Source organism: Hemitrygon akajei, chromosome 31 (genome assembly GCF_048418815.1).
Source record: "Hemitrygon akajei chromosome 31, sHemAka1.3, whole genome shotgun sequence".
NCBI lineage: Eukaryota > Metazoa > Chordata > Chondrichthyes > Myliobatiformes > Dasyatidae > Hemitrygon > Hemitrygon akajei.
Window position 1 is genome coordinate 12,216,915 of NC_133154.1, and position 20,686 is coordinate 12,237,600.

Sequence of the window (20,686 nt, forward strand, 5' to 3'; positions counted from 1 at the left end):
CTTTCCCCACGATGACTCCACTATCTGCTCTGGTGTTCTACTTCCCTGGTTCCCAACTCTCCGCAAATTCTAGTTTAAACCCAACCATGCAGCACTAGCAAACCTTTCCATAAGGATATTAGTCTCCCACGTTCAGGTGCAAACCATCCCACCTGTATAGGTCCCACCTTCCCTGAAAGAGATCCTTACTGAATTATGAATGTCTAACTTATGGACTTAAGTTATGGACAGCCGCTCTTTCTGTGCCTGACTGGTCTCCCATCTCAGCCTTCTCTCTGTGATCCTCTTCTACAGAGTGTTTTGGTTCATTTCCCACTTGTAAAAAGTTCAAGTTATGAACAGTTCTCAGGAAAGTGGGGACTGCTTGTACAAAAAAATTGATGGTAAATGGTGTGCTGGTATTACTGCATGGAGAAAAGAGTACAAGAAATAGATAGGCTTACTTGGCACAAATTCCTCTTTTCAGTAAGAATAAAAGGCAGAATCAGTGAAACCAGAACCACAGAAAATCCTTGAAAATTTGATAGTCTAAATGTTGCCTTCTAAAACTAGGGAGTCTAGCACTAGGGGGAAAAACCTCATGCAAAAGGCTAAGATGAAAATAAGTTTCTTCAGGAGACAACAATTCTTTGAAACCTCTAACTCACAGGGTTGTTCGTGTTCAATTTAAGAGTAAATTCAAAACTGATATTGACAGAATTTTGAATTTTAAGGGAAACAAAGGATATAGAGCCCAGGTGAGAATGTATACCTGAGTTCAAGGATCATCTTTGATTTTACTGGTGCCAGGGAAGCCTGGGATTTGTATAAACTATCTGATGTGCAATTTCCTGTAATATAACATTATTCTGATTCCACATGCTTCACATAACTGATTTACTCTTCACAATAGATGCTGCCTAACTTCTGAGTTTGTTCATCTTTTATGTGTTATTCTACTTAAATGTGCTTTTTCTTTAATTTTGGACTTCACTGCTAAAATATGAAATAGTCTTGTTGTTCCAATTAATTTAAAATCTCCAAAATAAACCCAAAGTTTTAAAGAAAAATCTACAACTTCGTTAGTTTGCTAGAACAGAAATTTTATATTTCAACTGTATTTTGAAATTCTTTGCATTTTTTAAGTAAACACAAGATAAATAATGAAAATTGTTATTTCACCAGGTAGGAGCCCTATAATTGTCATGATGCAGGATCTTGATACAAAATGTCAACCAGCCCTCTGCCTCCGCAGATACTGCTTAACCTGCTGAGTTCCTCCAGTTTTTTTTGTCTTTTGCTCCAGATTAGAGTCCCTTGCATTTCTATAATTTGGCAATTTACAGCAAAAAATAATGTTTGCAAATGCAAAGAGTAATCTTAATTTTTTTTTTAAAAATATTCTTTTGGAGCAAAGGTGATGATGGAAGCAAGAATATGAAGACATGGAGTTGACAGACAATCAAGCAGGCAAGCGGCCCAAGTAGTCCAAACAAAATGCCACTGACTTCTTTTGAAATCACCTCCATCATTAACACTTCTTATATTTGTCCACTCAGATTGTTGCTATATCACCAATTTTTGCACCATCAGTGGACATCTTCATTATCAAATACTCAGTGCACTTCAGGGTAATTTATCTGCTTCTTAAATTTAACAGAAGGCAAGATATATGTGGGCCACACACTTTTCTATTTACATGTCAGTGAAACAACTGTAAGTGTGTATATACACATAAGAACGTATTTACAAATTAGGAACTAATCAGACCTCAGCCACTGAATGAATTACAATTGATAGGACTATAATCTGTATTTCTGCACAAATCCAGTAATCTTTTACCTCCCTTCACCTTAGAAAATATTCAAAAAGATTCAAAAGCTCTGCCTCTATCCTTTGAAGTGTTAAAAAGGCAGCACAATAAAAAGAAATCATGCCCCACTTCTGGCCAAAATTGGTAATGCTTGCTTTTAATAGATGCTCCCATAGAAGAATTTTCTTACAACTCACTTTTCAATTGCTTTAATCTCTTTAAAGATTATATATACACACAGAAGTTCCTATCAGCACATAAAAATATCATTTCTCACCAATTACCAGCCAGAAACTGGAGTTAAAACTCTTGTCTTAGGAAGTCCATCAGAAAACTAATATAACTCACTTCCACACCATGTCTGAGAGTCTAGAGAGAACTAATAAAGGTTGATATGGAAACAACAGACCCTTCAGTAGATGGGGCAGGTGCTACCTGACAAGGCCAACAAATGGGTAGTTTGTGAGGTGGTGCACTGCTTCCATCATTTACATTGCGATACTATGCATTTCTAATGCTACCCAAAATCTTCTGCAATTTTTAGTGTCATATGCCAGGGATTACCAAAAGTCAATTGGGAATAATGCATTTCTTTAAGGTGGATTTGAACACACCATTAAATCTAAACATCTGATAATGACTACCCAGGGAAGAACATTTGAGGAACTTTGCGAGGTGTTGGTAGCATCTTTCTAGTCCCTAGTGGTACCTTACTGTAGGTAGTATAGGCTTCAGAAATATACAGGATGGCAGGGATCACTGCTGCCAAATACGTCATGAATTTGCTCAAGATTTGCCATCAAGATCTTCAAATATCTTCTTCCATGAAGCAAAAGTTGTGCTCACATATTGAAAGCAATGAAGGAGAGGTGGCTACAGAGATATGAGAAGTGATCCACTTATGAAAATAGGAGGGAGTCGGCTCCTTGCCCTGTCAAGCCATGATTTCATATGATCATGTCTGATCTGCCTCAGCCCTCGAATCCTCTTCTATGCTAATTCTACATATCCGTCAATTCCCCAATCCTTCAAAACTTTATCTACTTCTGGTAGATAATTTAACTGGTCCAAGTCTGCTAGTAATCATATCACCATATCGATGTAGTTTGTATTCTTTACACTGTCAGCCAGAATCCTAATGATCATCCATCTCTTGCAAATCTTTTTAAACCAGATTAATTACTTTGGGGCCTGTCAATGCATAATCACATTAATTCACAACTTTCCTGGCCAATGTCATCGATGTCATATTTATTTTTGTTGTAAATATATTGTATACCCCCATCTTAAAGGCTCAGATTCAGTCTCTGGTCAGTGTTAAATTAGCCAATCTCAGGCAAAGAGACATCGAAGTTCAAAGTAGTCATAGTCATTGATCACATATTGAAACTATTTATACACACACACACACACACACACACACACACACACACACACACACATTTTAATAAATAAATAAATATAAATAAATGCACACACACATATTCATACGGGTAGTCATTATATATGTATTCCTTGTTGAGTACTTTGTTGGCAGTCTCAATGCTAATAGCTAAATGCTAATGCAAATAGCTTTTCTATTTCTTTTGCAAACTTTCCTTGTACTGTGATGTGGCTTGCTTGGCAGATTTGAGCATTTTGCCAGAAATCTCAACCTCATAGCAGTCTGTGTCAATGAATTTGTTAACTTTGCAAGACAGCAGATTCACAAGTGTTTTGTGAGACAGCTGACTTCTGAATTCTGTCTTAATGTGACACATCATGCTGAATGCCCTTTCTACATCACAATTAGAATTTGGGTTTGCTAATGAACGAATGACACCTGTTAAATTCACCTCAGCATGTCTTTTACAGTCATTTAACTCACCACGGGCAAACAGCGCAGCGAGCAACACTCTCATTATTTTTGACCCCTATTAGGCAGGGGTACACTGTAGTGTAGTCTGGGGTGAAGTATGTTTTATATTTTATTTTTTTGGAACACTGCCATGGCGCTGCAGGACTCTAAACTGAACTGATGGGCAATGAAAGAGAGAGAGAGGGAGGTCGACTGTAAAGCCCACCCACAGAGAAAACTGGTAGGTCTACTTAGCACAAAGAGAGACCAAACAGGATGCCGTCTCTGTCACTCTCTCGCTACGTCTGTCATTGGCTCTCCCTCTCTTTCTCCCTCTCTCGCTCTCTCTCAAAAAAAAATCGATTGCTGGGATATTGTATATAATTTGTAGGCATCAGGGAGCCGCTATCAATATGTGGGAGACTCCTGGAACTTCCGGAAGAGGTGTGATGTCTGCAAAAGGATCAGGACTCATTTGTCTAATTATTATTTAGAAGCCATTAATAGAAGCAATTGGGTGTGAATATTGGGTGTGAATATTAGACGAGGCCAGAATGTGACCTTACTATACAGGTCATGAAGTATCACCCAGGCTTACAGCAAAGGCTTGATAACTGGAAAGCAAAAAAAATTAAAAGTAAAGCAAATATTAAGGAAAATCTTGACTTTTGAAATAAAGTTGTGAAACACTGATTGCCATTAAGTAGAGAATGCAGGAAGTACTTTATTGTACAACAGATTTATACCTACATTAGTATAGAGCTGATTTATTTGTGAATTCAAGGCAGTTGAATCAAAGCCATACAATATACTTTTATCTTTCATTTGCAAGATGGTACTTATGATAAAAATTTACCAAGAAAATCTGCAGTAAGCATTCAATAAATAGCCCAATTGTTTAGGCTATAGAAGGCTACATATTATAGAATTGATTCCTGTTACAGTTCTGTGCTACCAGAATGTAATTGATGCAGAAAGTACACCTAATTAACAATACTGTGATAATTTAACTGGTCCACATCTACTAGTAACCATAAGATCACTGCACCGATGCAGTCTGTATTCTTGTCTTTGTCAGCTGACATCCAAACGTTCATGACAACATCCAAGTCCAACAAACTTTTTCAGTAAGATTTGCCACAGCCTCACGTTACTTCTGTTAGTCCCTGTTGCATTCAGCCGAAATACTTTCTTGCTGACTGCTGGTCAAGTTAAACATTATTGATGGCAAATTTGTAACATAATGGAAACCTTGGAGGTGGGTGCCCATATAAGCATGGACAACACAGGCTCAGATGTCCCATAGCTGCATCTGCGGACCTTGTCTATTCCCATTCCCCTCCACACTCAGAACAGACTGGAGTTCTTTTACCTCATCCTGAAGTCAATTAAAGAGCAGGTGGCTTGGATTCTATATTTAGAAACTGACCTATCTCCAAGCAGCTCACAAAGCTGAAAAACAATTAATACAGTTGTGGCATTCAGTGATACCAGTGATTTAATATTTCAGTATACTCTACATGGTGGTGTGAACATAGACTGGAACACAGTTCAGCAGAGCAAATCACGTTACTGGCTTCTCTACCAAAACCATTTGTTCTTGTCTAGGTGATAGATTAATGAAAAAATGCAACATTTCAGACATACTGAATTAACACCAAATATGCTTCCTATCAGGGATAATAGCAAGTATTCTTTACCACACCTACAGTGAAATTCAGTCACCTTACATAACAAACCATTTTCAGGTTTCGCTTGTCCCACAAAAGGAACTACTTTTAGGTACTATTTCTGCATGTCTAGATTAAGATCATGTTCACCAAACTACAGATTTTCCTAACCTGGACTCGTGCTTTTGAATCATTGACATTCAGACACAGAACAGCTGTTGACATATTCCATCATTTAGCTAAGAGGTAGCTGACTGGACAGTAAATTATCAATTAGCCACCCTGTTTGGGTGAATAGGTGAACAGTGACATCAAAAGGAAAACCTGTAGAATATGAACCCAAGACCTAAATTCCAGCGGCAAGATGAGAATGATTGCTCTTGACAACAACATAGAACTTTACTGAATGTGGTATCAAAGAGCCCTAGTAAAACCACTTTAACGGTCATACAAAGAAAAGTAGTCATAGCTGATCTATAACAGACCATTTATGATTATATGATATATATGTACAATGTCTGAAATACATCTTATGGAAATGTTTGTTTGATGAACTTCAATTAAAAAAAAATAAATTACAAAAAAAAAGGCGGCATCCATAATTAAGGACTCCCATCACACAGGACACGTCCTCTTCTCACTGCTACCATCAAGGTGATGGTACAGGAGCCTGAAGATAACACATTCAAAGTTTCAGGAACAGCTTCTTCCCCTCTATCAGCAAGTTTCTGAATGGACAATGAATCCACGTACACTACCTCATTATTTTTTGCCCTTTTTGTACTAATTTAATTTATATATTTCTTTTTGTAATTTATAGTACTTTTAGTATTACATATTACAATGTACTATTGCTCCAACAAATTTCATGACATTTGCCAGTGATATTAAATCTGATTGTTTCATTAATTTTTTAACCACCTGAAGAACACATTTAGCAAAATAAAATACAACTGTTTTTAAAAAGAAAAGGAACCAAGGTTCAGTGCTAATAACCTTGATATCTAACGAGGATCAAGCATTGCAGAGATTGTGCCAAAGGGACTGACTGAACCCTTGATTTAGAATTAAGAAACTAGAATTTTCAGTTTGGCTATAGTCATTGATTGCATTGGTCTCAAGAACAAAAACTATGAAAAATCATAAGAGCAAGAAACTCCCAAATGGGAAAATCCATAACAACTTATTTTAAAATTTAGTAATTTCTGATTCTTCAATCAAATGACGGAGTTATTGCATTGAAAAATAAAAGCTGTGGAAGCAATTCCACCAGAATAATTCCGTTATCAGTTGAAAACAATAATTGTCAAAGCAATTTTTCCAGTTCAAGGAATGTAATTATTTAGTGCTCTTAAAACTCATGCCTGTCTTCAACTTACTCACCGCAGGCTAAATTTCAGAACAAATCATAATCAAGTCACACAAAGTCCATTTAAAAATCATAAATAAATAAGCACTCTAATCCACTAAAACTGTTCAAGGGTTTTGGTACACTTTTGAAATTGAAAAACTTGCCTGCAAGCAGATAACCTGAATTTCTTTAGTTTACTTACAGGCTTTTGTGGCTTTTCTAACTTAAAAAAAAATTAGGATTTGTAGTAAAAACCAAATCCTCGAACCTCCATTTCTCTTATCCATACATCTCAACATCATCTTAAAAACAGGCATTAGTCCCTACATTTCTTGATCATTTGGAAATGTAAATTGTAATATTTTTTGGCCAACATGCAGGACAAGATCCAAGCAACACGCACAAAATGCTGGAAGAACTCAGCAGGCCAGGCAGCATCTATGGAAAAGAGTAAACAGTCACTGTTTCAAGCCAAGACCTTTCATCAGAACCCAAGTTCCTCCAGCATTTTGTGTGTGTTGCTTGGATTTCCAACACCTGCAGATTTTCTCATGTTTATGCAGGGCAAAATGACCAAAAGTTCTCTAATTAAATACAAAGCAATAGCAAAGTACCATTCTTAGTCCATGTAAACACTCCACTCCAAATGCAAAACACTGCTACAAACACAATCTTTTGGAATTATATTATCTTTAGAAATGGATTGTGGACTTCAGAAAAAGTAAGATGAGGGAACACAAGCCAACCAACCCTCTAAGAGGGATCAGAAGTGGCGAGAGGGAGCAATTTCATGTTCTGGTGAAATTAAACTTCATTCTAATTCTGTCTATAACTTTGAGGTCCAATGCTAAAATGAGCTAGTGACCTTCTAACAATCTTATCACTTGGACTATTTAGTTCAAACTTTTGGTATCATTGTTGACATGTTGTTTGTTGCTGCTAAAACTCCATTGCCTTCGGGATCTTTAGACCTGATTATGCCAATGTGTATCTGGTTGGCCTCCCTTACGCTATCTTCTGTAAACCTAAAGCCATCCGAAGGTCTGCTTTCCAGGTCACAACACCAGCTACGCCCTGGAATCACAGGAGAGTGCAATGCTGGAATCTAGAATAAACAAACAATTTGCTGGAAGAACTCAGCAGGCTGAGCAGTGTCTGTGGGAGGAAAGTAATCCTGATGCAGGCTTTTGATCTGAGACTCTGACAATTTCTTTCCTCTCACAGATGCTGCTTGGTCCACTGATTTTCTTCAGGTAATTGTTTGCTGCACATGCTAAGCCCTGTTTCATTCCTCATTTCTGTTCTTTTGGAACTGTAGTGGCTCCCAATTAGGACCTTAAAATATGTAATCCAATGTTACATTTCCTTACTACATTGAGGGAGACTATACAGCCAACTTTTAGAGTAACCCCATTCCTTGCTTACTTTCCTGTAATATATCCTGTCTCACATATCCATCAATAATTGCCTACCTCCCACTTACACCAGAGATAATTTACAGTAATCAATTAACCTAACAACCAGCCCCAATCCTCGTATACAGCACAAATAGTTCTTTGTAGTCCTAATACCTCTCATAAAACTATGAGACAGACCTGCACTTGTCTACCTAAAGGTTAGAAATTTAAGTTTTCTTTATAATTCACAGATTACTGACATGGTACTGCTCTCCAGTGCATCTCGTCTTGGGCACTTCTATTATGATTCTTATAAGGTTGGACAATAAATATCAGTAAAAGATTTGGGAATCTAATTTTCTTTTATTGCAATGTGGTAGTTCCTGCTGTGACAACTGTATAGTAACTAGTGTGAAAACCTTCAAAATCATCCATTTGGTGGAAAGATAAAATTGAACTGAAGCTTCTCTTGCCATAGCTGTCATTTTTACACTGAATAAGGTCAGCATTTTACACTATTATTCTGATCTAAAACTAAGGTTTTTCTGGGACATGTAACCTGAGGAAGGGGTTGATACACATGCTCCTTTCCACAGCTATGGTGTTGACATTCAGAGCTTCAAGTTTACAGGAATGAACATTCCCAATAGCCTATTCTGGTCCAACTATGTTGATGTCACGGTCAAAAAACCTCACCAACGCTTCTACTTCCTCAGGGGGATGAAGAAAATTGACACGTTCCTGTTGACCCATATCAATTTATTGGTGCACCCTGAAAAGCATTCCATCTGAATGTACAACGGCTTGGTAGGCAACCGCTCTGCAAGTGACCACAACAAATTGCAGAGAGTTCCAGACACAGCTCAGCTCATCACAGAAACCAGCCTCCCCTGTCTATATTTTGTGCAGCCAGCATAATTAATAGAACATAGAAAACCTACAGCACAATACAGGCCCTTCGGCCCACAAAGCTGTGCCGAACATGTCCTTACCTTAGAAATTACCTTGGGTTACCCACAGCCCTCTATTTTTCTGAGCTCCATGTACCTGTCCAGGAGTACAGGTAAAAGACCCTATCGTATCTGCCTCCACTACCGTCGCCAGCAGCCCATTCCATGCACTCACCATTCTCTGCGTAAAAAAACTTACCCCTGACATCTCCTCTGTACCTGCTTCCAAATACCTTAAAACTGTGCCCTCGCATGCTAGCCATTTCAGCCCTGGGAAAAAGCCTCTGACTATCTACACGATCAATGCCTCTCATCATCTTATACACCTCTATCAGGTCACTTCTCATCCTCTGTCACTCCAAGGAAAAAAGGCCGAGTTCACTCAACCTATTCTCAATAAGGTATATTCCCCAATCCAGGCAACATCCTTGTAAATCTCCTCTGCACCCTTTCTATGGTTTTCATATCCTTCCTATAGTGAGGCAACCAGATGTCTTCACACACCCTGGATATTCTCTACTCCCTCTCCCATTGGGTAGAAAATACAAAAGCTCAAAAGCATATATCAGCAGGTTCAAGGACAGCCTCTTGAATAGTCTTTTTGTGTGATAACATGGAATCCTGACGTCACAATCTACATTATATACATACACTTTATTAATATTTACCCACACTGCATTTCCTCTGTACACTTCATTCTGCATTATTATTTTACCTTGTCCTATCTCGATGGATTGTGTAAACATTTCATCTGTATAAACAGTAAACCAATACCAATGTCACCACCTCAACCACACATTAAGATATTTTGCAGGTTTTTTAGTTGCTTTACGCTCAAAACTCTAGCAAAGCCCTCGCTATCTTTTCAAAATGATCACTTCCTCGAGTGGGTAAGGGACTGGTTCACACATTCATCATTATTCTTAGTCTTGTGAAAAGAAGTGCTCTCATCAATAACTCTTGTTACCATTAGTGGGATGGAGACTCTTAGTCACAAGCTTAGGTCCTACTTTTATGATCATCTTCTTCTTTATAACTTCATATTTGAAAAAGAATGTTTCATTTATATTAAGTCTGTCAAATAAAAATTGTACAACTATTCTACCGAAAAAGGAGTGTTTAACAAGAACTCTTAAATATTTTCCAAATTTTGCTTTGTGGGTGAAACTTCATCGAATTTCTGCCTTTGAAGATAATTAGATAAGATTGTAAATGAGCTTCTCTTCTAAAACCCTGTGGTTTTAAATATAAAACTGTTAAAATAATTATATATGATTACCATGAATTATGTTGTTATACACCCAACAGAAGATACAGAAATAGGCAAATATGTAATGACTGAGGTTTCCCCAATGGGTTCTTCCTCTCCAAGGATTCTGGCAAGACATTTTGAAGAAAAAAAGAACAAGCAGCTGAATCTAATGAAAACACAAACGATTCACAAATGATGTAATAAGTTCACGAACTGAAAACAATTCCTGTTCATTCTAAAACTGGTACAGTGAGGTTCAGCATGAAAAGTACAAGACAAAATGAAGAGCCTCATCAAGGTAGAGTTGGAAGTGTTAGGGATTGCAGACTGCATTACAATGTTATTCTCAAAATATCATGACATCTTTTAGAACAGTGTGTGGAAAATGAAAACAAGAGGGTTGAGTGTATTATGAATTCTCTTCCTCCAAAAGTGATAGAAGCAAAGTGATCTTGAGACAGACACAGCTAGTGAGGAGAGGGTGGTCAATCATGATCTTAACAAATAAGCAGAGAAAGTTTAGAGTAGTCTTCCTACTCCTGATTCATACAATTTCCAACACCACACATAATTTTCCTATAAACAAATTAACAAGGAAATAATATAGAAGTGAGGAAGTTGCACTACATATTTATAAAACACCTGTTAAACGAGTGTTTTCAGTTCTGGGTGCTACCAAAGAATGTCAAGGTATTAGAAAAAGGCAGAAGTTTTACCAAAGTTGAACTGCTCCAATGTAAGTAAATTAAATATACAAGAGACAGAATTAATGTGATTAGTAGAAGTACCACAAACTTAGAGAAAGGATTTTGTTTTGTTAATTCTTAAAAGATGTTATGATTTCTGAGAATGATGGAAGCAAATTTATTTACAGTTAGCGTTTACTTACCTTTAAATTAGTTGATCATAAGAAATAGCAGAGGTGATACTGGACAAAATTTGACAAAAATGGTGGGGCAATGGAGGGACTTTGAACATTTTGCATCTGACAGCACCATTGAAAATAGAGATGATCGTGAATTTGTTCCACCCATTTGCTAAATTGGCTGCTTACCACAAACATCCAATGTATCCAATATATGGATATATCTAAAATTACTGATGCTCTCTGGGAAAGGGTCATTTTCTGACCTGCTCTACATATAACTCTAATTGCATGATAATCTATAACTCAATACAGTCAAGATGTAGCCTTGCCAGCTGTACAGATGCCAACAAGCATTTTAAAATCTCATTTGGTAGCTTTTCAAGAGAACTATAAGACTGATTTTAATCCCACAAAGTGCGAGAGGTACATCTTGGGAGGTCTAAGGATCATCATTAAGAATGCTAGGAGCCTCAGGAGTACTTAAGAGCAAAGGAACTTTGATATACAAGACCATGGATCTCTAAAGACAGCAGCAGAAGTAAATATAGGTAGTGAAGACACAAGGAATTCTGCCTTTCATTAATCGGGCATAAAAGCATGGAGATCATAATACAACTTTATAAAACTTTGCTTAGGTCACAGGCATAGTACTAGGATGCAGTTCTGGTCACTACAATATACAAAGTGAATGCTCTGGAGATTTACCAGACTGTTACCTGGAGTTGGAATGCTTCAATTACATGAAAAGACTGCACAGATTGGGTTTGTTTTCCTTGAAACGGAGTAGGCTGAAGGAGGACCTGGTAGACATGTATGAAGGGCACAAATAGGGTGAATAGTGTGAGAATTTTTCCCTTTAAAAGGAAAAACTTAGAATCAGAAGCTATCATTTTAAGTTGAGATATGAGTTTAGAAGGGTTTCGAGGTCATTTCCCCCCCCCCCCCCCCCCTGTTGACTGAGTTTGCATTCTGGAACCTATTGCCTGTGGTGGAGACAGGTATCTGTACATTTAAAACACATGTTGATGTACTTGATGGGGAACCTAAATATTTTGGGCTGAATGGCCTGTTTCTGTACTGCAATACTTAATGCCAATTTGGTAGTTTTCCTTCCAAACACCTACCTTGATGTGTCTGTCAGATTTTTGCCAATGGTTCTGCAGAGAACAGCATTGGTATACCGCTGCAAGGACCTATAAGCATCATAAGTCCCCATCTCTGTCAGCAAAATTCTGGGTGTTCTTTGCATGGAATAGTGGAGTTGGAGTTCACAAGAATTCTCTTTCAATTAGAGTAAGAGTTCCACTTTTGGGTCCTGCATCAAGTCACCTGGACCAATTTCTAATAGTTTTTCTGGTTATTTTCTAAACCAATTCATGACATTTAATGATGTATATGGATTCAAAGTATTGTTGGTTTTCTATTAAATCTGTAACGTTCTCCTTCCCCTCACAGCTTGTCATTTAGAACATTCAGTGGATTCCAGTTAATTGGGCCTTTGGCTAATCAGGTCAACCACTTATTCTACTCTTAAAGAACAAAAACTAATCGAGAAAATAGCCAGGATTCCTAACGTTTAATTGGGACAGGAAACTTGCTGAACAGTTTCCAACCAGATTCATTTGCTTGCACTTGCATGGCCGCTAGCCACTACACCACGCTTAGAGTGAACAGTTTTAAAATAGCATCAGTTATAAATGTTTGCGTTCAAAAAGCAGTGATTTTTGTCACTGATAGAGAAATAAGCAGAAAAACAGTTCCAAACTGTTTTGCTCACTCTAGTTTCTGGCTTTGAGATGCCTGAAATGGCTCTGGGTGAATAATGAAACAATTTCACTACTTCAAGTTATGAAGAATTTGAAGATAACAACAATCTTGAATGTTACAATGAAAAGGGAGACTTGGAGGATGCAATCATCAAAAGCATCGTATGAAGGCTGTCCATTATCTGTACTAGGTGTCTACATTGATTTTGTTAATTTACAGTCAATCAAAACAACATAGCTATGCACACTGGGGGGAGGGGAGAGAATAAATAATATGTCTGGGCTGGATGGGGTCTTTGATTATGCTGGCTGCTTTACAGAGACAGTGAGAAGTGTACAGGGTCTATGGAGTGGAGTCTGGTTTCTGTGAGCCACTGAGTTGTTTTCCACATTCTGAAGTTTTTTGCAAGCAAGGGCAGCACAGCTGTCATACCAAGCCACAATGTATCCTGAGGGGGCTATTGCTGTGGTGTATCGATAAAAAAAAAGAGAGGATCTAAGGGGACGGGCCACATTTCCTTAGCCTCCTGAGAAAGAGAGGTGTGGGTGACTTTCTTGCCCATAGTGTCAACATGATTGGATCAAGACTATTGCTATTTCACTGCTACTAACTTGAAGCACTCAACTCTCTCTACCTCATCACCCTTGAGGTGCATTTAAAAATAACGATTGTGCTTGAAGTCAAAGCAGACTTTTTGAACTGAATGTACAATGAATTGCTACACAGGAACAGACCAGTCAATCCAACTGGTCTATGCTTAAGAGAAACCTCCTCCAACCAACTCATCAACATATTCCTTGTCTCTCATGCTTTGTCCTTCAAGCACTTAGCTAGCTTCCACTCAAATACTTTTATTTATCTCAACTTGCATCGGTCTCCCTCTTCTTCGAGGCATAACTCACCAGAAGACAAAAAAGCCATCCAATCCTTCAAGCATCTTTTGTCAATTAATGAGATAGAAGTTGATCTTTCGTACAACTCTACTTCCTCATGTCTATGCCCGAGATTCTTCTTGGCATCCAAATACCAATTAATCTCAGTAATCCCTATATTCAACAACTGAGAATTCAGAAACTTCTGGAGTGAGGATTTCAAATATTTTTAACTCTGAGAGAAGAAATGTTTCCACTATTTTAAAATGTCACATCCTCCAATTGTGCACTTTTTGCTGTGCACAGCAGCAATGAGGTGAACAGTAATGTGTCATGACTTTTTTGTTAATAGTTTCTTTATCTAGAAGGACAAAAACACCAAAGGCATGTGAACACAATTAACTCCAAAGCATATAATTAAATTACAAACTTCAAAGTAAACTTATTATCAAACTTATTATCTTGTGGGCATTCACAGTAAATATAAGAAACAATAGAATCATTGAAAGACCACCCCCAATCAATGTGAGCAAATACAAAAAGAAATAATAATAATTCTGGCATACACTTTACTACCACCATGGGAGCGTATTTACCACACTGACTGCAGAAGTTGAAGTTCACACTTCACAGGGGAAAATTAGAGGTGGTCAATATAAGTTGGCTTTGCATTCAATAGTCACACCTTGTGACAGAAAGGGGAAAAAAATCTCCATTTGGTAGGAACTTGCACATTCTAACCTCCCACAGAGTAACATGATTTCTGAAATACTTATCCCATTTATCCTTAATACATCTGCACACAGGTGCAAATATCTTCCCAGTGTGTTATCAAGCCCTTTCACAATCTAAAAGCTCTTTATCCTCATGGTTTTCTCTTTCCTGAAGAATATTTTATAACATTGGACAGAATATCATAATTATTCCAATCAGAACTTTACACTTATCTGCTTAACACTTTGCAGCCAGAGAACTCAAATATCAAGATGAACACAAAGCGGGCAGAGGATGACTAGTAGGGCTGCCTGACTATCATGCAATTATTCAAATTAGGATTGGGACTGAGAGACCCATGGTTTATCTTGACCTTGGGATATAACAATTCTGTCAGCGTCAACACGTTAGGCAGTAGGCATGTTCGACATCAAGAAACTTCATCCAAATCTCTAAAGGTTTTATTAGAGTCAATATTCCATGTCTGATCTTGTGCTTGTTTTAAGAGGTTAGAATTGGAGCCTGATTTTAAAATAGTGTGTAACACACTACTGGCCACCGGACAGTGAAAATGTAGGAAACTGAGAAGCCCATAATAAAAGCAGAAGGCTCCTCAACTGCCTACTTACACAGGTACATAGACAGAACTGCGAAGTATCTGTGGAAGATGAACATTCTTAAATAAGGATGCCAATTCTCATTCACAGATCTACACAATGAAGCAATTCCATTTACCTCTTCTCCAATTCTCCATTTGTCCATCTATATTTTTTTTGAATTAAATTATCTGCCAAGCCAGTTAACTGACACTGTTCCCATTCCCCTGTTTAAGTTTACACCATAAACCAAGCTCACTTTCCCTACCCTTATAGATGAATGCATTCAACTACCAGATGGTAAAAGATAATTTAAGGTGAATGTTTTTCAAACTCCCTCAAATTAATATCTTCATTTGAGCACTGCCTTAAACACCAATTTAAAATTTGTTCTCCTTATAAGCACCTAAACTACCACAAGAGGTATCATTATATTATATCAGACATACATCAAGGTCCTTCTGGTCTTCCAGTCTAATAAGCACAGACTTCCCAATTACACCCATCTGACTAATTAAGCTGCAAACCTGTACGTCTTTGGAAAGTGGGAGTAAACCAGGGTACCCAGAGTAAACCCACACAGTCACAGGGAGAATGTGCTAACTCTTTATAGACAGCTGCAGAATTGAACTCAGGTCATTGGCACTTTACGCTAACCACTACACTACCATGCCACCACTAGGTAAGAGGCAGGATTACACCAGAGATATAGAAATACAGTGCTTTACCAGGATGGATATTGTGCTATCCGACACACAGCTTTGATCTGACATAGACAGAAGAACTGTATTTCAGAGTCTAGATAAAAGTCACAGCCAGTGACATTAAAAGTAGTTTGAACAAATATAGCATTAAGGTATTCTGATTAAAATTAAATTAAAGCAAGTGGATAGCACTGATTATGTTGGAATCCTACTTCCGATAAATGAGGGTGGATGTGATTGCTGGAGGTTAAAACCAAGCCCCAGCATATCACTTCAGAAGGTCCTCAGGGCAGAGTGTCCAAAGCCTAATCATATTCAGCTGCTTCATCAGTAACCTTCTTTCAACTGCAAAGTCAAAAGTGGTGATGTTCACTGATGACTGCAAAATGACCAAGACTTTTGGCAACTTCTCAGCAGATAAAGCAGCCATGCCTATATGCAAGAAGACTTCCAATGTAACATTTCGGCACAGGATAAGCGGCAAGAAACATTTGCAAAAAGTGCCAGGCAATAGCATTTTCGAAGGAAAGTCTATGCTGATCGAAAGCTGCAATGGGGTGCAGTTAGTAGAGCTGTTACCTCACAGATCACGCAGCCTGGTTCAATCATGATCTCTAGTGCCATCTGAGGGGAGATTGCATGTTCTCCCCATTACTGTGCGAGCTTCCTCTTTTAATATTAAAGTTAGGTTTATTTGTTACATATACATTTAATTAAGAAACATACCATGAATTGTTTGGTCTGAGATATGCTGGCGATAGCCAACAATTGGCAGTAGTGTTTCAATCACCAACACTGCACACCCACAACTAACTAATCCTAATTGTACATCTTTAGAATGTGAGAGGAAACCAGAGCATCTGGAGGAAACCCATGCAGACACAGGGAGCACGTACAAACCCCTTAGACGGTGGCAAGGATTGAACTCCAATTTTATAGCGCCAGCTGTAAATCGTTATACTGATTGCTACACTACCAAAAAATATGGTAGGTTTATAGGAATGTGGGGAGAATAAAATGAGATTGGCATAAGATTAGTATAAATGGGCACACAATGGATGGCATCAAGTTGGTTGGCTGAAGGGAGTGCTCCTATGGAGCAAATCTCTAAGCCTGTTCCTTGACACTCAATGGTATTATCACTTTTGATTTCAACACCATCAATATCCTAGCAGTCACTATTGATCAGAAATTCAAAGAGCCTTGCTACACAATTACCAGCACTAAAAGATCAGTTGAGAGATTGGCCAAATATCTCACCTCATGATGCCCCTCACAAATTTCACCATCAACAAGGCATGAATCAAGAGTATAATGGAATACTTTCCACTTACCTGGATGAATGCAACACCAAAATCATTCAAGATGCTCAACACTGTACAGGACAAGCAGCCTATTAGACTGGCACTCCATCTACCATGTTAAATATTCATTCCCTTTGAAATGTAATGCAATTACCTGCCTTTGGTACTGCAATAGCCCTTCTCAAACCTATGACCAAGGAGGACAAGGGCAGGTTCAGAAGGGGCGATGCTGTATCAGTAAAATGTCTATGATAAGGGTGTCAATCACAAACAACAGAAAATCTGCAGATGCTGGAAATCAAAGCAATACAATACAAACTGCTGGAGGAATGTTAGCAGGCCAGGCAGCAGCTATGGAAAAGAGTACAGTTGATGTTTCGGGTAGAGACCCTTCATCAGGGACCTCAGTGGTCCCACAGAAATTCGAAATACTTTTGCTGGGCTCCTGTTTATTTTAAACATTTCACAACAATCACCATTAAGATGGGAGGCAAAACTTATTTAAGCTTGAGTACCAATGCATCAAATTAAAAATTCTGATAACAGATTCAAGATAGAAAATTCTGTAATTTTCTTAACAGTTTTGCCACAGAAATAACATGCAGCACCCTAGATTTTATTGGGGAAATGAAATAAATTAAGCAGTGGTTCCAGTAAGATTTTAAGGGGCAACAGAATCAACAATTATCATTTTGAAGATTTTATTTCCATTATTTTGTAAGTAATATATTCTTTGGATAAAGAATCTAAATAATCTATGCAGAAATGACTTTGAACTTAATGCAAGTACTAAGTGAAGGGTGAAATGGCTTTGGACCTATTGCGAGAGCTACCATGAAATTCTCTTAAATATGGTCAAAAGTAAAATTAACCTGTGACACCAAAAATTGCTGACTTCTAAATTAAAGCTCCCTGTAGAAACTATGAGCTTTCTTACCATGAAGTCACACCGCTCTGTACAATCTTTGAACTTCAGTGCTGAATCCTAGAGAAAAGAACAGTACACTAGCTTCATACTGCACCACATTGAATACTGTAACAAACAATTTATATAATGAAGCATGACCATTTAAGTTTCTTGGACAATATCCCAATTTTGTGAAGATGCTGATTCATGGCTCCATAAGCACCAAGCTTTTTGCTATTTCCTTGTTCAAACGATATTGCTCCATATATGCACATAGATGTGGGGGTCATCAGCAGGCCATTACAAAACTATTTAGTATTTTAAAAGTGTACCTTTTAAAAGCCCTTCTGCATTCAAAAGCACTTCATAATGCCAAAGCCTCACTTTTATGTAATGAAAAGTCATTTAAAATGCAAATCTTTGCTGGAAAATTAGTAATTTCCATAACCACATTTAATTAAATAATGAGTTACTATTTCTGTTAAAATCTTAATTTGAACAAACTACTTTCATAAATTTATCTTTTTCCTTGCAGGTTGATATGAAAAGAGCTTAATGCTACTTAAAAAGTTGCCAGCTTCCACCTATGCAATATGCAATTTCTATCTGAAATATGACAAATCTTCAAAAAAAAGTTTGAGTTACAATCAGCTTAAGCAAAGAATAACAGGATTTATATCAATCGCCTGTTTCAACGATATCAACAAATAACCTGCTTATTTTCAAAGCTCTGACATAAAAAATCTGGGAAATTTACATCTTTCCTTCTCAAAAATTTGTTTGTGCCACCATTTTAAAAACTTGCACTTTTGCAAGGATTATTTCTCTGAAGTGTTTCCCGCCCATTAACTGCAGCATCTAGTGGTATAAGCTGTAACTACATCTTAGGCGATCACATTAGAATGCTGTGAAAGTCTCAGTCTGATTGAGCATACTGACAAGGAGTACAAGGATAACTAGCTATACTCAAATCCACTTCTATTCTTGACTGGCCCATAGCAATGATTTTGGAAAGCTGTCCAAAGGTTCCAACAATTTAATTGCAAAATTGTCTCCGGACATACCTCCAACCCATTTTTTGATTTTGTATTCAACATCTGGAGTGGAATTTTCTTTTAAAAAATGCCTTTCCCCCTTACTTCTTGCTTCCCCAACATTAACAGTTCTGTGATATCTCGTTACCTTCACTTAATACACTGTCACACACTTCCAAGCTCCTGTTTAATGTTTGACACCAAATTGATTAAAGTGCTCAGTGTTATGCTGTAACAAAGTAAGTACAGAATTCATCTGAGAATAATGGGATGGTAATTCAGAAACTGGTTGAGAAGAAATTTCTTCACCTGGGGGCAGTTAAGTTTTGGAATTAACTAAGAGCGTGGTGCTTGCTAAGGCACCAGGGATATTGAAAACAGAAATCACAGGATATAGATTTAGTGCAGGGACGTAGTGCTAAGGTTAAAGACCAAGCATATTTGCATAATTTTACTGAGTAGCAAAGCAATTACCTGGAGCCATATGGTCTACTCCTGCTTCTACGTCCTTTTTTAAAATAAAATGGCACACAATTAAGTGTGGGGTATATGAGGTGTCCAGGGAGGGGTAACATCTTTGGTGAAGGGCTTTGTTGCAGGCTAAACCAAGTGAGAGTAGCTGGTAGGCATCATACCCCGGTGAGATAGGGACATGCCTGTCCTAGCAAGCGGAGTCAGTTCCAGTAGACTAGGTGGCTGAGATCTACAGCAAGATCCAACGGTCAGGAAGGTGGTTCTGCAATGCTCTGCAGAGAGCAAAGGGCATGACAAGGCACAGAAGACCTCATGGTCATCCACTGCAACCAAGGAAAACCCCAGTGTGTACTGGACCCAGACTTCTAAGGTCAAGGGTGTGGAACTGTCCCAGTGCAATGACTCTTCCAGTTTAAAAGTTCGCCCACACGGGTCTCCTGTCACCACCGGACATCGTCACACATAAGTATTTGCTAATCGCAATGTCCAAGATATTCTACACTCTTTCTAAGCTGCTTCTATCACTCACCAGGCAAAAAGCATTAAAATGTACTCTAATGGAGGCAATTTGTTGACTTAACAATCAAATTTTAAGAATTTCACTTGTTATAATCAGAGTCAGAATCAGCGAGAACAGGAAATTTTTTAATTGGGGAAGGGCAAATTATGAGGCTATAAGGCTAGAACTTGTGGGTGTGAAGTAGGATGATGTTTTTGCAAGGAATTGTACTATGGACATGTGGTCGATGTTTAGGGATCTCTTGCAGGATGTTAGGGATAAATTTGTCCCGGTGAGGAAGATAAAGAATGGTAGGGTGAAGGAACTACGGGTGACAAGTGAGGTGGAGAATCTAGTCAGATGGAAGAAGGCAGCATACGTGAGGTTTAGGAAGCAAGGATCAGATAAGTCTATTGAGGAATATAGGGTAGCAAGAAAGGGGCTTAAGAAGGGGCTGTGGAGACCAAGAAGGGGGCATGAGAAGGCCTTGGCGAGTAGGGTAAAGGAAAACCCCAAAGCATTCTTCAATTATGTGAAGAACGAAAGGTTGACAGGAGTGAAGATAGGACCAATTAGAGATAAAGGTGGGAAGATTTGCCTGGAGGCTGTGGAAGTGAGCAAGGTCCTCAATGAATACTTCTCTTCGGTATTCACCAATGAGAGGGAACTTGATGGTGAGGACAATATGAGTGAGGTTG

General features: G+C 38.1%; 1 protein-coding gene across 15 annotated transcripts in view; it reads right to left on the bottom strand.

Annotated features, from left to right (window-relative positions):
• Positions 1-20,686, bottom strand: part of LOC140719458 (RNA binding protein fox-1 homolog 1-like) — a 267,927-nt gene that overhangs the window by 166,509 nt on the left and 80,732 nt on the right. For 12 of the 15 annotated variants that reach the window (XR_012096911.1, XR_012096912.1, XM_073034145.1 and 9 more), the window contains exon 2: positions 18,012-18,059. The exons of the other annotated variants lie outside the window; for them this stretch is intronic. Coding sequence is in view for 10 of the 12 variants with exons in the window: in XM_073034145.1 (XP_072890246.1) it covers positions 18,012-18,059 (48 nt within the window). In the remaining 2 variants the exon portion in view is untranslated. The remainder of the gene's footprint in view (positions 1-18,011; positions 18,060-20,686) is intronic. 15 annotated transcript variants of the gene reach the window in all.